The 16,578-nt window shown below is 44.0% G+C and overlaps 1 protein-coding gene across 12 annotated transcripts in view; it reads right to left on the bottom strand.

The window, feature by feature from the left end:
• The window catches only part of LOC108002801 (multidrug resistance protein homolog 49), a 57,288-nt gene that overhangs the window by 16,536 nt on the left and 24,174 nt on the right, over nt 1-16,578 (bottom strand). For 7 of the 12 annotated variants that reach the window (XM_062071352.1, XM_062071351.1, XM_017064675.3 and 4 more), the window contains one exon: nt 2,484-2,617. In XM_062071352.1, coding sequence (XP_061927336.1) covers nt 2,484-2,595 — 112 coding nt within the window. In that variant the 5' untranslated portion in view covers nt 2,596-2,617. The other 5 variants (XM_017064672.3, XM_017064674.3, XM_062071354.1 and 2 more) reach the window with 4 other exon arrangements.

Below are 16,578 nucleotides of genomic sequence, written 5' to 3'. Positions count from 1 at the left end.
CACGCGCTTCGATGTTTTATATAAAAAAATTTATTGAACACGTTATTTATTTCTTTATAAAAATCCGCAGTCATTTTCTTTCTCGTTACCTTTATAGATTGTTTCAAGAGATTGTTCAACCTTGGCTGGATTATTAAACACGCGTGTTTAGATACATATATATATATTTAAAGAAAGAAATGGCGAATGAACGATCGTTTGCCTCATTCAGCGCGCGTTTCTTCGACTATAACGCCCCCCTCCTCTCGCGAATGGAATGAATCGGGCGAGGAAAAATGTTGGAGCGCTGCGCACGTTCGTCGGAATCATTTCCTACGGGAAACGAGTGGATGCGCGCGTTTCGTAAAACAATGCGCGCCAACGTCTAAAATACAAATGGAACTTTCGCTAGGAAGAAACTAACGGCTCCTCCGTTCGGTTCGGTTGAAACCGACCGTGACAAACGATCCGACGACTCCCAGGAAATGGCCCCATTAAATTCGGCCCGAGAGCCTTTATCCTCTCCAATGTAATAACATTGGCTCAAAGATAATAACTCTTGTCTCTGTTTCTCTCAAAAAATACACATCGGGGAAATGTTTCCTCGAGCGTTCTTCTCCTGGAGCCAAAATAAATGGAAATGGATTTGGAGTTTGAGAAACTCGAATTCGAAACTTTCTTTTCTCTCTCGAAACTCTCGAAACTTGAAATGCTTGTTTTTCCTCCTCCTCCTCCTCTTCCTTCTCAATTCGATCGTGCAAAAAGCGATCCTTTTTTGGGACGAAAATATCGTAAATGCATCGTAGTCGCGTTTAAATAGAGTCTAAATTCTGTTTCTTTATTCTAAATCGTTTAAACAATCGAGTAACGGGAACGAAAATGATCCAATTATATTGAAACCGATTCAAAAAATACAAACGCATTTTAAATTTCGCAACGTTTCGATCTCCGCTCGACGAAAAGTGATCGAACGTATTTTCTTCGAAATTGGAGAAACTTCACCGTTCGCCCGTTCTTCCTTGAGACAAGGATCTCCATTATTTCGCAAAAGATCGTAAATCTGGGCGACACGGTATGTAAATCGCGTGGATTCGCGGATCAACGGAGACGAGGAAACGAAACGCCAAAGTTCGAAAGGGGACGACCCCTTTGGCCAAGCGTCGAGCTTCCAACGCTTCCTCGATCTTCCCCCGTGGAGAGAGGGAGGGGCGGCTCCATTAGCGGCGTAATTGCTGTTCCAAACTCCTGCGACGAATCTACGACGATCGGCATTTTATGCAGGGGATTGTCTCCCTCGGCCACACCGACTCCTCGTGCATCGACGAATTTACCCCCCGGTGCACGGATACGCGACAACCTCGACCTTCTCGCAACTTGGCCGACCAACTTCCCCTCCAACCCCTCCTCCCTCCATTCCATCACACGTTCGATTCGCGTAATTGCGTGTTTCGCGATTAATTTGGCCGCTGGAAAAAAGTTTTAACGGGGGTGGAAGTGAGTTTTTCGGTGGAATGGGCGGGGAGGGATGGAAAATTTTGAGGGATTTCGAGTAATTCCGAGCAAAGAAACGGATTACGAAGTTACGATATAGTTTTGTTAAATTACGACACAACGACAAACTTTCCTCCGCGTATTGAAAAAGAAAAAAGTCAGAGGAAAGAGAGAAAAGAGTATGAGCGTTTCGTGCGATTACGAGTTCGAGGAACACTGTTCGTTACGGATAATGGGCACAGTTTGACGAAAACTTGTTGTATCGCTTTTTTATCTACCTTTTCTGTTCCCCCCGCGTTTTTATACAATTTTTTTATATTTATTTTTTATTTTTCTCTCTTTCCCTCTCCCTTCACTCGGTGAAGGTAATTTATCAAGACACGCGTTTCGCTTCCATCCATCGTTGGGGATGAACGATCATCGTTTCCCGCCGAGTTCTCTCCAATTATCGCGAAACTAACCGCGAGAAACTATCCAGGGAAGAAAAATTTGTATGCTCCTTCTCGTCCAGTGGTTTCCGTCATCCGTCGTCGCTCGGGGAGATCGATCTTTGTCCAACAACTTTCACGCCCGACAGACTCGCGAAAAAACGGGCGAGGAAACAAGTATTCGCCGCGAATTATTCCGGTTTAATAATCCAGCATAAAGGTCTCGGAACTTCGTGATCATTCTCGATCCGAGAAATCTCGATGATTATTAGTTAACGATCGATCGAGCGAATGATCGAGCGGTCGATCGATTAAAAAGGAAGGTTGGAAAATTGCAATTTTTCATCTCATCGATCACGAGGCTTATGACCATCGATCAACAATGGATAACCTCTCCTCTCCTATTCTATATTATACCAACTTATTTCCTCGTCGAAGGAAGTTCAGTTGGCCGCCAGTTGTCGAATAATCTGCGTAAATTAATTTTTGCATCGTGGCGGCGAGTTCAATCCGTTCTCGAAATGGGGAGAATCTCGATACGACAAGCTGGGGTTGGTTCGAATGGAGTGAAAAGTATTTACTTACACTTCAAGAATATTTTTTCCTGGCGGTGAGAGTTTGTTTTTTGGGGTTCCATTTCCATACCCTGCGCCTTCTCGCGCGGGTTTGCTGTCCACTGACAAATTCGCCGTGTCATTGCGCATTCTTAATTAACAACTCTGCAAAAGAAGAAACGGAAGATGAAGAAATTTAACGTTTAAAATTTAACGAGTTGAATAAAAATCGATGCGATTTTTATCTTTGAAATGCAACCTATCGCTTCCAAGGCGCGTATTCTTATCTCCTACTCGTTCATAACGATTCTTCGCTATAGTTTCACGATTTTAAAAATCGGAAAGCAATCACGCTCTGCTCCACCCAATCTTTCCCCTATCCTCCGAATCTGTATCTACGAATGAATTCTTCGAATAACGGCTCGCTAATTATCGAAATCTCGTTGTTTCGATCGAAACAAAAGCCGTTAAATCGAATCGCAACGAGGCTGAGTGGACAAAATCTCTTACAAACGTTCGTACGTTCGTTCCATCCCTCCCCCGTTGTTGTTGTTGTTCACAACATCGGGGCAAATATATATACACACACATGTACACCATATCGGATGTTTAAGCGACGTTTCGAAACGTGACGCGCAACAATGTCGGAACCCTTGAGCTTTCAATAAACGATCGACAACACGGCGTCACGGCGGATTGGAAAAACGCGGCCTTGCACGATCGCGATAAATTAAAGCCGGGCTGACGTTTTGATTGTCGGCCCCGGCCTATATATTTGTTGCGGTCAATATTTGCCCCGCTCGATCCATTGTCGCCTCTCCCCCCCCGCTTCAACGCTGCAACCGTCTGTTTCGTCGGGGGTCCAGCTTTGCAAACGCAAACTGCAATTAGCAACGATAATCCAGGGACAACAAACTCTATTTACCCAGGTCATTATCCACTGTATCATACGTTTACCGCGCGGGATATATACAATCTAAGCGATGGCTAGAACGTGCGCTAATACGTGTTAATTAATCGATTGACCGATGGGACCTATGATTACGTTTAAAGGGAGGGAGGGGGGCTGTCTGGTGCTGGATTATGCGATGACAGTGACGAGAATCGTTCGTTTCACCATCGATCGTTCGATTAATGGAAAGATGGGTGGGGGAGGGTTCGAAACCAGATTAATTCTTTCTAATCGTCGATCGATCCGAGATTGCAACGATTCGAGATTAAAGTATCTTGGATGAATGATAATCGAGCGATTTTATGTAAATCTAGAGGTAGGAGTTATTGAGGTGACTTTTTAAAATTTTTAACCGATTAATTAATTTTAATAAATTTCTCCAAAAATCTCTGTCTGGTTTTTAAATTAATTTCTGTGATTATTGGTTCTAGTTTCGGTTGAGAACGATTTCGGTGCGTACACGTGTATATGTGTGTGCGTGACGCAAAAAGGCGGTGGAAAAGGGAAGTTGGATAGAGAGAAACGAATGGGACCACGAGGAACTGTTCGGCAACTGCAATTTCCAACTCGTGCCCCACATCTCTTGGACTTTCTTGCGTCTAATTGCTGTTCTAATTGTCGAATGAACGGCACGATAAAAAGTTGTTCAAGTCGTTAGGTCGTGTTGCGAGCCGAGTTAGAGGAGGAGGCCTTTAATCGCAACACGAGCCCCTTCGTCTCGCTTTCGAAAACGTTACGATCCTTTCAACGGAATTGGCGAAACGAGACCGACAACGTTAATCTCGTTGTCGAAAGAAGGATCTTGATATTTCTCCATCGCTCGAATCGAATCGAGACAATTCGATCGAGAACAGCGGATTAATTTATTCGGAACGTTCGACGTAATTAACGTAACGAGTAGTCGTGTATGATGTTATAAAATAACGTTTCTCTCTTTCTCTTCTTTTCAATATCTGTCAACGATGTCTTCGGAAAACCCAGTAATAAGAAAAGTGGTCTAAACGAGAGACTTCGAGACTTTGAGCAAATGAGAGAAAACTAATAAAATACAAAAAGAAAAAAGGAAGAAGAAGAAGAAGAAGAAGATATTCTTCCTTTTTATTTCGATCGGTATCTTTCATTACTTTTCCCCTTTGATCAGCCATCTCTTTGTTATGGCGTCTAATCTTTCGCCTCGCCTTCGGTAACTAGAAGTAACGACGCGACACCGCCATCAATGTCTCGACCCTTTATATATATATATATATATATTTTAAAATCGATACCCCCTTGAAACGACAGAGAGCGAGAGAAAGACAGAACTCCGTCTCCGTACGATATTTTCCAATTCGCTTGAATATCGTCGCAAAAAAAAGGAAGGGAGAAAAAAGGAGAAAGGAAGGACGAAAAGGAGGTTTTATTAACGAGCCACTGTGGCTGGAAGAGAATCGAGACACGAGGAGTAATAAAGAGCCGCGAGAGGACACCGTGCGCCCGGTCAATTTCGAATTATCCTATTTCACCGAGAACGAGAGCTTTCCGATTTCATTTGTCTCCGTTCCAATAACCCTTCTCTCTCCCTCCCTTCCCCTCAATCTAGCCCGATCGCTTGATACGCGCGATCCAATTTTTCCTTCGTTTATAAAATTCTTTCCCTCTTCGTCGATGCAACGATAAATAAACGTCTCGAAGTTGCACGCACCTTCGTCGATCGAGACTAGGAGGAATCGGAACTCGAACAGTTTTCAGCACAGTGATCGCGTCCGATAACTCGAAACTTAAAGCAATAACTCGACAACTTGTTCAAGATACTTGGCCGAGGAAATTTCCTATAACGTTTCTCCTAAATTTCGTTGGTACCTTATCGAACACAGGAAGGAAGAAAAGACAAAGTCGAAATCGAGGTATGTCCAACCTTTATCTTTCCATCCGTTAAAATTTTCATATTATTATTCCAAGAAATGACTCGTTGCACGAAAAGTTGCACGATTTCCCTCCGGATCCATCTTTTTCGAATTCGGGTCCTCCCCCTTCCCCAATCTTTTCGAAATTCCAGGGAGAACGAGAAATTTCAAACACGGGAAAGCAATCCGCGCCAGATTTTGTCCCGCTAATGTATTCGGCTCTGCTCGGATATAGTTCCTCTCCGAACTTTAAACTTGGTCAGGGCGACCTGGTGTTCCGGGACACCAGGTTGAAAAATCGCGGCTAATGGGAAAAATTGGTAAAGTTACACCGGCGAGTTGGCCGCCGACTTTCGCCGCGGCGCCTTCGTCGCAATCGCGAAACTCCATTAAGCTTGGAAACTAATTTCCAACCGGGTTTTCGCGGCGGGCATCGCGTAATCGCCTTCCTGTCTCGGGGATTATTTTTACCGGAAACAGCCTTTTACGAATCGAATTTCTTTTCTTTTTTTCTTTTTTTTTTTTACATCGTGTCGATATAAATATTTTGCGGCGTAATTTCTCTCGAACGTGTTGGAGTGCAATGACAATCTACAGATTCGAAAAGCAATGACGAACAAGTAATTTCGAATAAATTGTAATTGAAGCATATGTAGGTTTCGTGAAATTTTACGATATCAGAATTAGACGACGGTGAGAATCTTTTCAACGAAAATCAACTTGATTGGAGAATTGGAAGACTCTCGTCGGATTTCTCATCGCGGACCTTGCTACTCTGTCTAGATTTTGACTATATCCTGTATCGTAATGATCCTTTCACAATTCTTTTCGCAGTTACACTCAAACCTTTACCAATTGTCAAAGAACCAACGCTCAATTAATTTCCACGGTTAACGCGTTCAAACGTAACGAGCTACAAATATTCCCCGATCTTCTTTAACGAACGGGAGGGCGAAACACGCGTGCATAACGATGGTAAAAAAAAGAGAAAGAGAGAGAGAGAGACACACGTTTTAATCCCCTCGTCGTATCTGTCGGAAGCACGCGTAGCCAAGCGGCCGCGTATTTACGATCGACGCGTGATTTACGACGGCCGTTTTAATTAGCGACGAAAATATACGAAGGAGGAGGAGGAGGAGAGCCCTCAGAGAGGGAGAGGGAGAGATCATCTCTGACCGATAGCGGGGCGAGAGGTGGAAATTTTGTTAACAGAATCTCAGTTTTTCTTTTTTTTTTTTCGTGAATCACGAAGCGAAAAGGAGATTCTCGACCTGACCGAGTTATAATTAAAGCAATTCCCGCGGTCCTCGGTTGCTTTGTGCCCTCTGAGGTTCGTTAAGCTCGACAAATTAATTTCCATTGTATTTTCAAACGGCCAGCGGGCACAATTCTCGCGCCCTTTAACCGTGAGTTCGAGTCACGCCACCTCCTCTCACCCCCCTCTCGTCCTAACCCTTTCCTGTCTGCGTTTCCGCTCGACGATGTCCCGTTGAAAGAAGTTAAAAAAAGGGAGGGAGGGATCGGAATTCGGGGAGAAAATTTTTCTCCAGAGAGAGCTCGAGAGCAGCTCGATCGACAAATGTTTCAACTTTCCTTCCCGGTCGGGGAAGGAAAAGTTTCATCGGTTTTTCCCGCGAATCGTGAATCTTTTATTCGAAAAATGGCGGGGCTTAAATTGGTCGAGAAACGAAAGGTTAAAAATTTGTCGCCACGGATCGTTCGCGTTGTACGTGTTACGGCCAACTCGATTAAAAGTTAAGCTGTTAAAAATCAACGAAAATTCCGTTTCTTTTTTTTTTTTTTTTTTTAATGAAATCGCGTGCCGAGAAATCACGTCCCTCGAGGATTGATTTTAGAAGGATTCTCGTCGTAAGCGGATTTTCCATTTTCAAAGAGAGATCGTGAAATTAATGTAAAAATAATAGTACTCGTTTCATATTCGAACGCTCGATCATTCGATCTCCATCCGTTTAACGATATCTCTCGCCAACGTTCTCAAAATTCGATCTATCCGCAGTTGCACAAACGTGCATTATTGTCGCTATCTTGCACAATACTCGTATTTAGAAACGCTAACAATTTTGTCGTTCGATATTCTTAATGGCACACGATGGTTTATTTATTCCTGGCTTTCGATATTTATCTTGGCTCGACAGTGTTATTCGAGAACGAATCGTCTCGAAGTATCGTTCGTTTCTTATTAATCGAATACACGATCTCTCCGCGCCCCCCTCTCCTCTCCCCGACTAATTTTAGAAATTCAGAACAGTCCACCACTCGTGGTAACCGGCCACTCCTGGAAACGATTCGATCCTCGTCCACGATCCTCTTCCCCTTACACACCGATCGAGGAGCATTTCGACTCTCGGGTGTACGAACTCTGGGAGAGAGATCGGGGCAACGAGCCGCGTTGCGAGTCCTCGAGACGCCTCTCCTCCGTTCACGGAGCTCGAGAAGCTGATTTATCTTAAACGTGGCGGAGAGAATCGAACTAATTCGATTCCGTGAAACTGTCGGTAAAAATATAACTCGGATATATATATATATATATATCCTATCTTCGCGATAACGAAGATCACACGTGGAGCTTTTCGATTCGAATTGTTTACCGTGCGATTATTCCGGATGAACGGATTGTTTTATCGTCGAAGAAAATTGCGGATATTTTGGAAAAGATTCAAATCGTATCGTATAAATACAAATTCGTATTTACGATCGAAGATTTGCAGATTTGTAAATGGAGGAATCGGCAAGCAGCGTGTCTCAATGATCTCTGTTTTAAGAGCGAATCGGTGAGGAGCGGTGCCGAGCAACAATCTCGATCTGTTGGGGCGAAAAGAAGGAAAAGAATAGGGAGAAAGGAGAGGGAGGAGTTTTGACGCGAGGAATGTAGAAAAGCTCGAGTCGAATTTCGCGAACAAACGATGACGACGGTGGTGGTGGTGGTGTATTTTTACGCGTACGCGCGCGCACGGGCGCGACTCCAAGTCCACGATCGAAAGCTAAATACAGTGGAGGGACCCTGACAGACGAGATCGTCTGCAACCTTGGGCGAGTCTGGCCAACGCCGCCCACTTTATCGCCAACTCCGACTCGCGAAAGCTTCTTCGACGTTGGCAGAAAGCGGTACACGTTATCCGCTCCGTATCCACTCCGCTCAGAGAGAGAACCGAAATATCGCGCGATAATGGCGGAACAAGGAACGCGCATACCCCGTTTCGAACACGCGACTGCGGCTCTTCTGCCCGAGGTCACCGAGCAAACTACTCTTTTAAGCCGTAAAAAAGCACGGATCGTCGCGTTGCCAAGAATCGGGAATCTGCGAGGCGGCTGAGTCCTTCCGTTGCCAAGAAACGGCATCTGGAAATCGAATAAAATGCCCGATCTTGCTCTAGATAATTGTTGCAAATCTTTGGGGGAAAGACAAATGCGGAAAGAGCAGTGCAGGGAAGAGTAGTTCGATAAATCGAATAACGGATCGATAACGGTTGTTATCATCGAAAATAGATAATACCGATTTTCTGTACAATTGTGCGTATCCTCGTAAATTAATCGTAGATTCCGATCGATAATGATACGAGCATTCTGTCCTCCTTCGTCCTCCCCGCGAAAAAACGCGTCTGACCGTGATTCTTTCGGCCGACTGACTTTCTTTTTTTCTTCTCCTTCTTTTCTCTTTTGCATCTCGGAATACCATTAGGTACCATTGTCTTCTCGATGTGATTCTTGTGAGAAAACAAAGGGAGGAGGAACGCGAGGATCGGCAACGACTTGTTCCTTCACGTTTCAACCGTCGAGGAACGCAAACACACGGTGTGTTTACAATCGTCTCGTTGTTCCGCCACGCTTTCAACGATTCGAATTGCCGGAACGAAAAGCGTCGAAACGTTTTCTAGCGTCAAAGTGGCGTGACAGAAAGAGAGACAGAGAGAGAGTGTCGACATCTCTCTTCGAGAAAGAAATTTTGCGAGCCGAGAGTAGCGCAACAACGATTCCAGCGATTGAAAATTTCGCGTTTGTTGCTATAGTCACTCGCCTATACTCGATTCCAGGAATATCCAGGCGTCGATTGATAGTTTTTGACCCAATTGCCGTGTTATCTATTGAATTTTTTGCCGAGGAGGACGAGGGCGGAAGAGAAGAAATTTCTTGGAAATTGGAAATTCGATGACGGGAGAAAAGTTTTCGTTTCCGCGGGTAACGAAAGTAATCTCGATTCGTTCGTGATACGAATGGAAAAAAAAAAGAAAAAGAAAAGGAAAGATCTCCGCGAGAGCGCGCGGATTCTTCTTCTCCGACTTCGATCCGGTTTAATCCCCCTGTAAAAATTAATTCCGCCGTAGGGAATTCCGTATTCCCAATCGTAACTTCTCGATACCTCTCGTCTATATCTGTGGCGACGAAACGAGAGACTGTTTGCAACGCGATGCTCTTCCCTCGATCTTCTCTCGGCGAGTGTAAAAGAAAAAAGAAAAGAAAAGGGAATCAGAAAAATGAAATCTCTAACGTTGAAAGTGGATCCCCGTTGACCGATGATCTCCCTAATCTAATCGATAATCGTGATACGCCTTCGTTGAATCATTTTGTTTAATTTGAGACGGCTTAGCGAAACGAACGATTACATCCGAACCAAGATAATATCTGGAAATTCGATAAACCGAGTGACACGAAACATAAACAAATCACTCGTCGAATATCCATGCAAACGAACCGCCCTCCTTTCTTTCTTTTCTATCCCACATCGAGAGGACCTTGATGAAAATTTCGACGCTTTTTCGATCGAAAAAGCGATAAATTTGGGGAAAATACAGCCAACAATTCCCTCGACCGACACCGAATAATCCCAACCGATTTCCGAAACGGCTGGTGTTTCGTCGATCGCGTCCAATTTTCCCCCGAGGTCCGACGCGTAGCGGCGAATCGAAGGAAGGGAATTAAAAAAGAAAGATTAAAAAAAAAAAAAGAAAGGATATAAATAGGAAAAAATAGGGGCGGGAGGAAAAAAGAGGGGAAAAAGTGGAAGAGTGACGATAATTGGGAGGGGGGCCAGGTTTCGTGGGAATTTCATCGTTAAAATGGATACGGTGGAGGGGCAAAGGGAATTCGTGTAACAAAGGAGATTAAAGCGGGCGGGGATCTTGTCAGCAGACAGGGGAGGTTGGCAATCCTTTGCGCAACAGCTGCCGCTAACTATCCGCGGCTCGTCGACCGTCCAATCCAGTTAAGGGAGTTTCGAGTTTAACGCTGTTACGCGAATCAACACGGAACGTCGCCGCGAAAATCTCCGCTCGTTTCTCGCCTCCTCCGATCGCCCGGCCCGCGCCTCAATTTCGCCTTCGATGGTAACGAGCTCTCCACCGCTCTCCTCCCCTTCCCCGGGGCCCTTTCATCACCCCCAATCGAATTTTCTCTTCCTTTGTTCTTCGATTCCACGCTGCCACCGCGCTACGTACATCGTCTACGTACACGCCTCGAAAATCTAATTGGTAATCCAAACACTCTATCATAACACCAACGGATACTCCTCCTCCTCTTCTCTCTCGTAAACAATGCATCGAGGTAAAAAGGAACGAGCGATTCTCTCTCTCTCTCTCTCTTCCTTTGCCGCCCCTTCGCCTTCATCTCATCCTGCGTTTGTTAAACGATCGTTGTAATTCCATTATCCAGCCATAATTATTCCTCTCGTCTTATTTCCATCGCTTAAACTCTCGTTTCTCGCGCGAGACGTTCGTAACGCGCGTAATCTCGATTGATATCGGGCACCAAGTTCTGGAAGAATCCGCGAATTGATTAGAATTGTTCGCATTTTAGTAGGAGAGGGGGCACGATCCCGCTCGAACACCGAAAAATAAATAAATATAAAGGGGCGACTTGGATATCTCGATAGAACCATGGTAAATCTCTCGTCAAACAAGAGACTCCGGGCTTCGCGTCTCCGGGACCGCGTTCGAGACGATTTAGCGATTGCGACGATCGATGATGCAATCGTGCGGAACATCTTGCACGATAACTGCGAATCATCTTCGTTTACCCGGCACGATGATACCGGTGGAAGAAGAGGACGTGCGTGTGTTTGCTTCGAATACGAGGAGGATATATTACAACTCGGTTGGTAATGTCACGGTAATCGTAAAGTACACTGCCACTTTGGAACTTTGAAACGATGCTTAGACGGATTAGTGGGAACTAGAAATAGATTCGATGTAATAGTCGACGCGTGTAAAAGCGATCTCGAATCTTTGACCCGAGTGTTTTATTTTTAACAACCATCCTCCTTTTTTTTCTTTTTTTTTTTTTTTCTTGCCATCGATCGAACTCGAGTCATGACGAAACGGATCGTCTTTCGATTCGAATAACGACGACGACGATGGAACACGGAGAAGATTGACTCGTTATCATCGGCGAGACTGTTGCGGGTTCGTTGTTTGTATTGACAAACACGAAACTGTTTGTGTATCCGAGAGAACGTCACCAGATTTTCCACGATCAAAGATAGCTGATGGAACAGCTTCGTGGAACTGCGATAAAACGGCTAATTATTAAAAGCATCGCATCGATACGTCAATCTCTCGGCATATTTCGGACTGAAAGACAAAACGTTACGTTGCGATTCCGTCCAAATTCGAATCGTGATATTTTTTTCCTCGGAAAGATGAACTTGAAATATATAATTTTATAAATATATAATATGCATTGCATATTTATACACATTTGATACCAAACGACTTATGCCCATAAATAAATAAATAAATAAATAAATAGAAAAGATTCGACCGAACGAACAACGATTATTTATCGAAAATTGATATTGACTGTTGGAAATGAAAAAAAAAAAAATAGTAAATGGGGACAAAAGAAACGGCGCCAATTATACAATCGAACGATCTCATAATCTATTGTATATTATAGTTACGATAAGAACCGATGAAAAGTCTGGCTGCGATACTGCATATTACGTAAGCAATCGCCGATTTCCCACATGTCTAATTACAAGTGTGTCCGAAATCTGTCTGTGAAGTTCGAAAAATCCCAAGCTCGCGTTACGTAATAATTCGATTCGAAAAGAAGAAAAGGACACGTGACTCGCGCGAAGAATAGTAGTAGTAGTAGTAGTAATCCACTCGACAGATAAATACGAAATTTTATTCTTATTTTCACTAGATAATAATGCGACTCGATAGAATGCCCCTCGTTCGATTTTTATCAAAATCAAAATAAATAAAAGAACGAGGAAGAAGAGGAGCGGTTTCTCGGAGGGAGGAGAAGTAATTTAATAATTTCGTTCGGGCGCCATTCGTCGTTGGTGAAAAAAAAATAAAGATCATGGATGGAAAAAAGAAACGTTAGGAAATATTTCGCCTCGATACTTCGTCGATCATATTTTCTCTATCGTAAATCTCCTCGAGAAATGTGTATATATATTTTCCATCGGTGATGAAATCTTATCCGAAATTTTAAGCGTGGCACTCGTCGTCGTCGAAAACTGTCGTGTCGTGTCTTCTATCACGAAATGAAACACTGTTTGCATCCGGTATAAATGTAGAGAGAGGGACTACTATTTGGCGTTCGACCAATTTACCTCCATAAAACTAATAACGGATCGGCAAAGTTTATTTCGAGTACGATAATAACGTCGAAGCAACACACCTGGTTAGACTTCATTCTCGTTGATGGAAGAGAAGGAACAGCGCGGTCTGTAATTCATGATACAAACAAACGAGGTCAAACAGATTCTTCTTCGTCACGAAATAAGAGAGAAATATCGGGGGAAAAAAATAAAATTCGTTCGCACTCGAGCGAAGCTTTTCCGAGTGAATCAAGCGTTTGAACAGTTTTTCGTACGCGAGCGAAATCGGTTAAATTTTGATTGGATATCAATAAACGATCGCGTCAAATCGGACACAATCGAGGGATCGTGCGCGATCGATGAATTTTTAAATTCGATTTTCTCGAAATTAATTTTTAACCGAAGAGAATTTATTTCTTTCGTCCTTTTTGCTTATTTTCGTATTTGGAATAAATTATTACCAACCAGTTCGTTCGCGTGCTGCGCGAGAATTATTATCGATCTCACTTCTGTTCGAACTATTTTCAGATTCGATTTAAAGTCGCGCGTTGAGCTTCGTTCGTCTCCCCTCTTCGTACGTATTTCTCCCGGAATCTTTTATTCCTGCCGCGAATTACGATCCACCGTGACACGTAGCCAGAAAATAGGATCGCAGAAAATAGGAAGAAAGATTAATAGAAATGCAGGAAACAAGGGGGAAAAATTGGTGGAATCGTCCGACTCGTCGATCCATGTAGGTCAACGTGCACGACTCTATCCTACTAGAACTCTCTATCCTTGTGCCAGTTTCCGAGCTTTGATAAACGGTACCAAGATTATTTTGAAAGCAACCGAGAGCTATAGAGGTCTGGCCGCCATCCGAGAGCGTCGTTTCAATTTTTCAAACTTCGATTCCGTCCATCGAAACGTTTCGAAACGTTTGGAATGGAGAGGAAAAGAAGGAAAAGAAAAGAACGAAGAAAAAATCTGATTGACGGGATTTTATTATTATTATCATTCATTCGAATCCAAAAAATTCGATCGATTGGAATCGGAAAAGGATCGGCGAGTCGAAAACTCGATCACGATACACGTGTTCCACCCGCGGAATAACATGCGCCATTTTACGCGGCAACAAGTCGCGGAACGAAAGGTCACGAAAGCATCGAGGGAGGGTCCCATCGATTCGATCGAATTTTAAATAGGATTACGTGGACGGGAGAGGCTTCATCCTCTGCCTCGTGTTCCCTTTCCGTGGTCGTTTACCCCTCGTCGCTCGGGTTCATCGACTTTTTCGTCTCGAGAGAAACGGCTATTTTTTTTCACCCTTCCTCCCTCGACTCGAAAATTGTGGACGGAAGGATACGCTATCGAGGTGGGACGGTTGCAAAGGAAACGCGGATCATACACACGGCCGATAGATATATGGGTCGAGAATCAATCCGGATTCCTGTTGCGTCCGCTACTCGATACCACGCGTTTCGATACTCCTCGCACGAATCGATTTCGATTGGTATTCCAGACGCTTGCGAGCGTCTACACCATCGGTGATTAATCATTGCGAAACGCGTCAAGGAAATGCGTTATCCCGTCCCGTCGAAACGTCCCGATCTCCTAATTTCTGCAAATTGCATCCATCGGATATCTCTCTACCGTTGTAAAAATAAAACGATACCGATGTCTCTTCAAACAATCGCTACCCGGAATGTATACGGAACAGCTTATCGGAATAATATAATATGTAGGGCAAAGATATTATTATAATTTCTTGCTCTTGAAGAGTGAGAGAAAGAAAATTGGCCAATTCGGTTAATTGGATACGTATGGATTATCGACAAGAGGTTGTACTATACGTGAGAATGGAGAGAGGGAGAGAGAGAAAGAGAGAGAGAAAAAAATTAGCTTTCTTATAATAACGTTCGCAATCTCGATTTTCTAAACAACGATAAAATTGTATTCTATATTTTATGTTTACTTTCGCGCGTTCAGAACGACCTTTTATCGATAGTCCACTTATATCTAATCGAAAATTAATCAATTTCACTTACTACTCGAAACTTTTTCGAATCGACAAATTTTATTCTCCTATTATTATTATTATTTCTATTCTCTCCTCCCTTTTCGCTATTACTCCACGCCCATCCGAACCCTAAATCTCTCCACATTCGCGTCGAATCTCCGCTAAAAGAAAGCTATAAGATATCTTTCTCGAGCGAAAGGATTGGAAACGCAGGAGGATCGTCGTATCACGTACCTTGTCCAAGCTCTACTGCTTCCAATCGTTATCCCAAATGTATCTGTTCTGATCAACGATAGGCCTCGGTGCGTTGACGGACCCCTTCATAAGTGTCCCTCGCAACTTCACTAGGCTTCACTATGCGGGTTGAAAATGCACACGCGTGTCCCACGTACGTGCACGTATCGCGGCGGCGATCCAAAGCGAAGGGGAATCGGAAGAATCGAAGCTCCGTTCCAGGCGCAAAAGACGTTGGGGGTTCGCGACGTTAGAAGCGAAGAGAGTGAAAGACGCACCGATCGGCCTCGCACGAGTACGAATTACTGAAGCCACCTGTCGAAAGAGTCTCTCTTTTATACGCTCGAGATAACGCCGGCTCTCGGGGTTTACATGCGGCTGGGTTTCCTCGTTCTCGGTCGTAAACATCCGATCGGGCTCAACGGTGATTAGAATTACGCTCGCTTGTATAATTAATTATTTGCGATCGCTGCGAACGATTAGAAAACTTTGTTACCTTCAAGCTTTGGAACGAATTCCTATTCCTATTTTCGGAACCAATATCTTGGGGGGGGGAAAAACTTGGATACGTCGATTCGAAGATCCGATTGTAAAATATAAGATATATATTTTTCAGGTTACGATAAGGCGTTGATAAACCAGATTGGTCAATTATAAATCGATTCGCGCAATTCGTACGAATGGAACAAATGGGTGACAAAAACGGATAGGTCGAGTGGAAGCGCATCTCGCAATTTCGAATCGAGAGTTTTCCTCGAATCGATCGGAATATGTCTTTCGAGGAACGTGCGCGGGGGAAAAGACGCGTGTTAGCGAGAATACGCAGTGTCGCAATTTTTTTCAAATCATTCCCGTGTTTCTTCTTCGCGTTAGACGACGTTCTTTGGAAGTTGATTAAAAACGAAACGAGGAAAATGCACGGATGGCCGTACGACGAGGAAATTCACCAAGGTTTTCCTCCGCAAGTTCGCGGAAAATTGACCACGAAGTTTGCGCAACGCCAAAGATAACACAAGGTTGAAGCGAGCAACGATACTTGATCGAAATCGAGTCGTCTCTTTGGAAGGTGAACGAGAACTCGTTTTATCGTCTCGGCCACTTTGCGCAAAACGTTGGAAGCGGGAGAACCGGGTCGTGGAAAAAATTCAAGCACGAAAAGTGACGCGCCACCTTAAAGGGGAGCAGCCACGGCCGCGTCCGATGCCGCAGTCAGGACGGGAAGCCAGAGCTGGCCGTTAACCCGTAACGAGAACAAGCAACCGGGTGAAAATTCCTCGAAAAGTATCCGCTCTGAATAAAATGCGATATCGAGAATGCTGGAACAATAACATTCACCCGTTTTCCGTCCAACCTCGTTCGTTTCCCTTCGCTCGCGATTATTATCACGTTTCGAGCGATGAAACATCGAACTAACTTCGACCATTAAATTTTCCCCGTTCGCTGGTACGGCAGCCAGCCGCGTAACACGTGTTTTCTAACGCTCCCTCCACT

Source organism: Apis cerana, linkage group LG2 (assembly GCF_029169275.1).
Source record: "Apis cerana isolate GH-2021 linkage group LG2, AcerK_1.0, whole genome shotgun sequence".
Taxonomy (NCBI): domain Eukaryota; kingdom Metazoa; phylum Arthropoda; class Insecta; order Hymenoptera; family Apidae; genus Apis; species Apis cerana.
The sequence above is the reverse complement of the archived record's forward strand: the minus strand, read 5'-3'. Positions and strand labels throughout refer to the sequence as shown.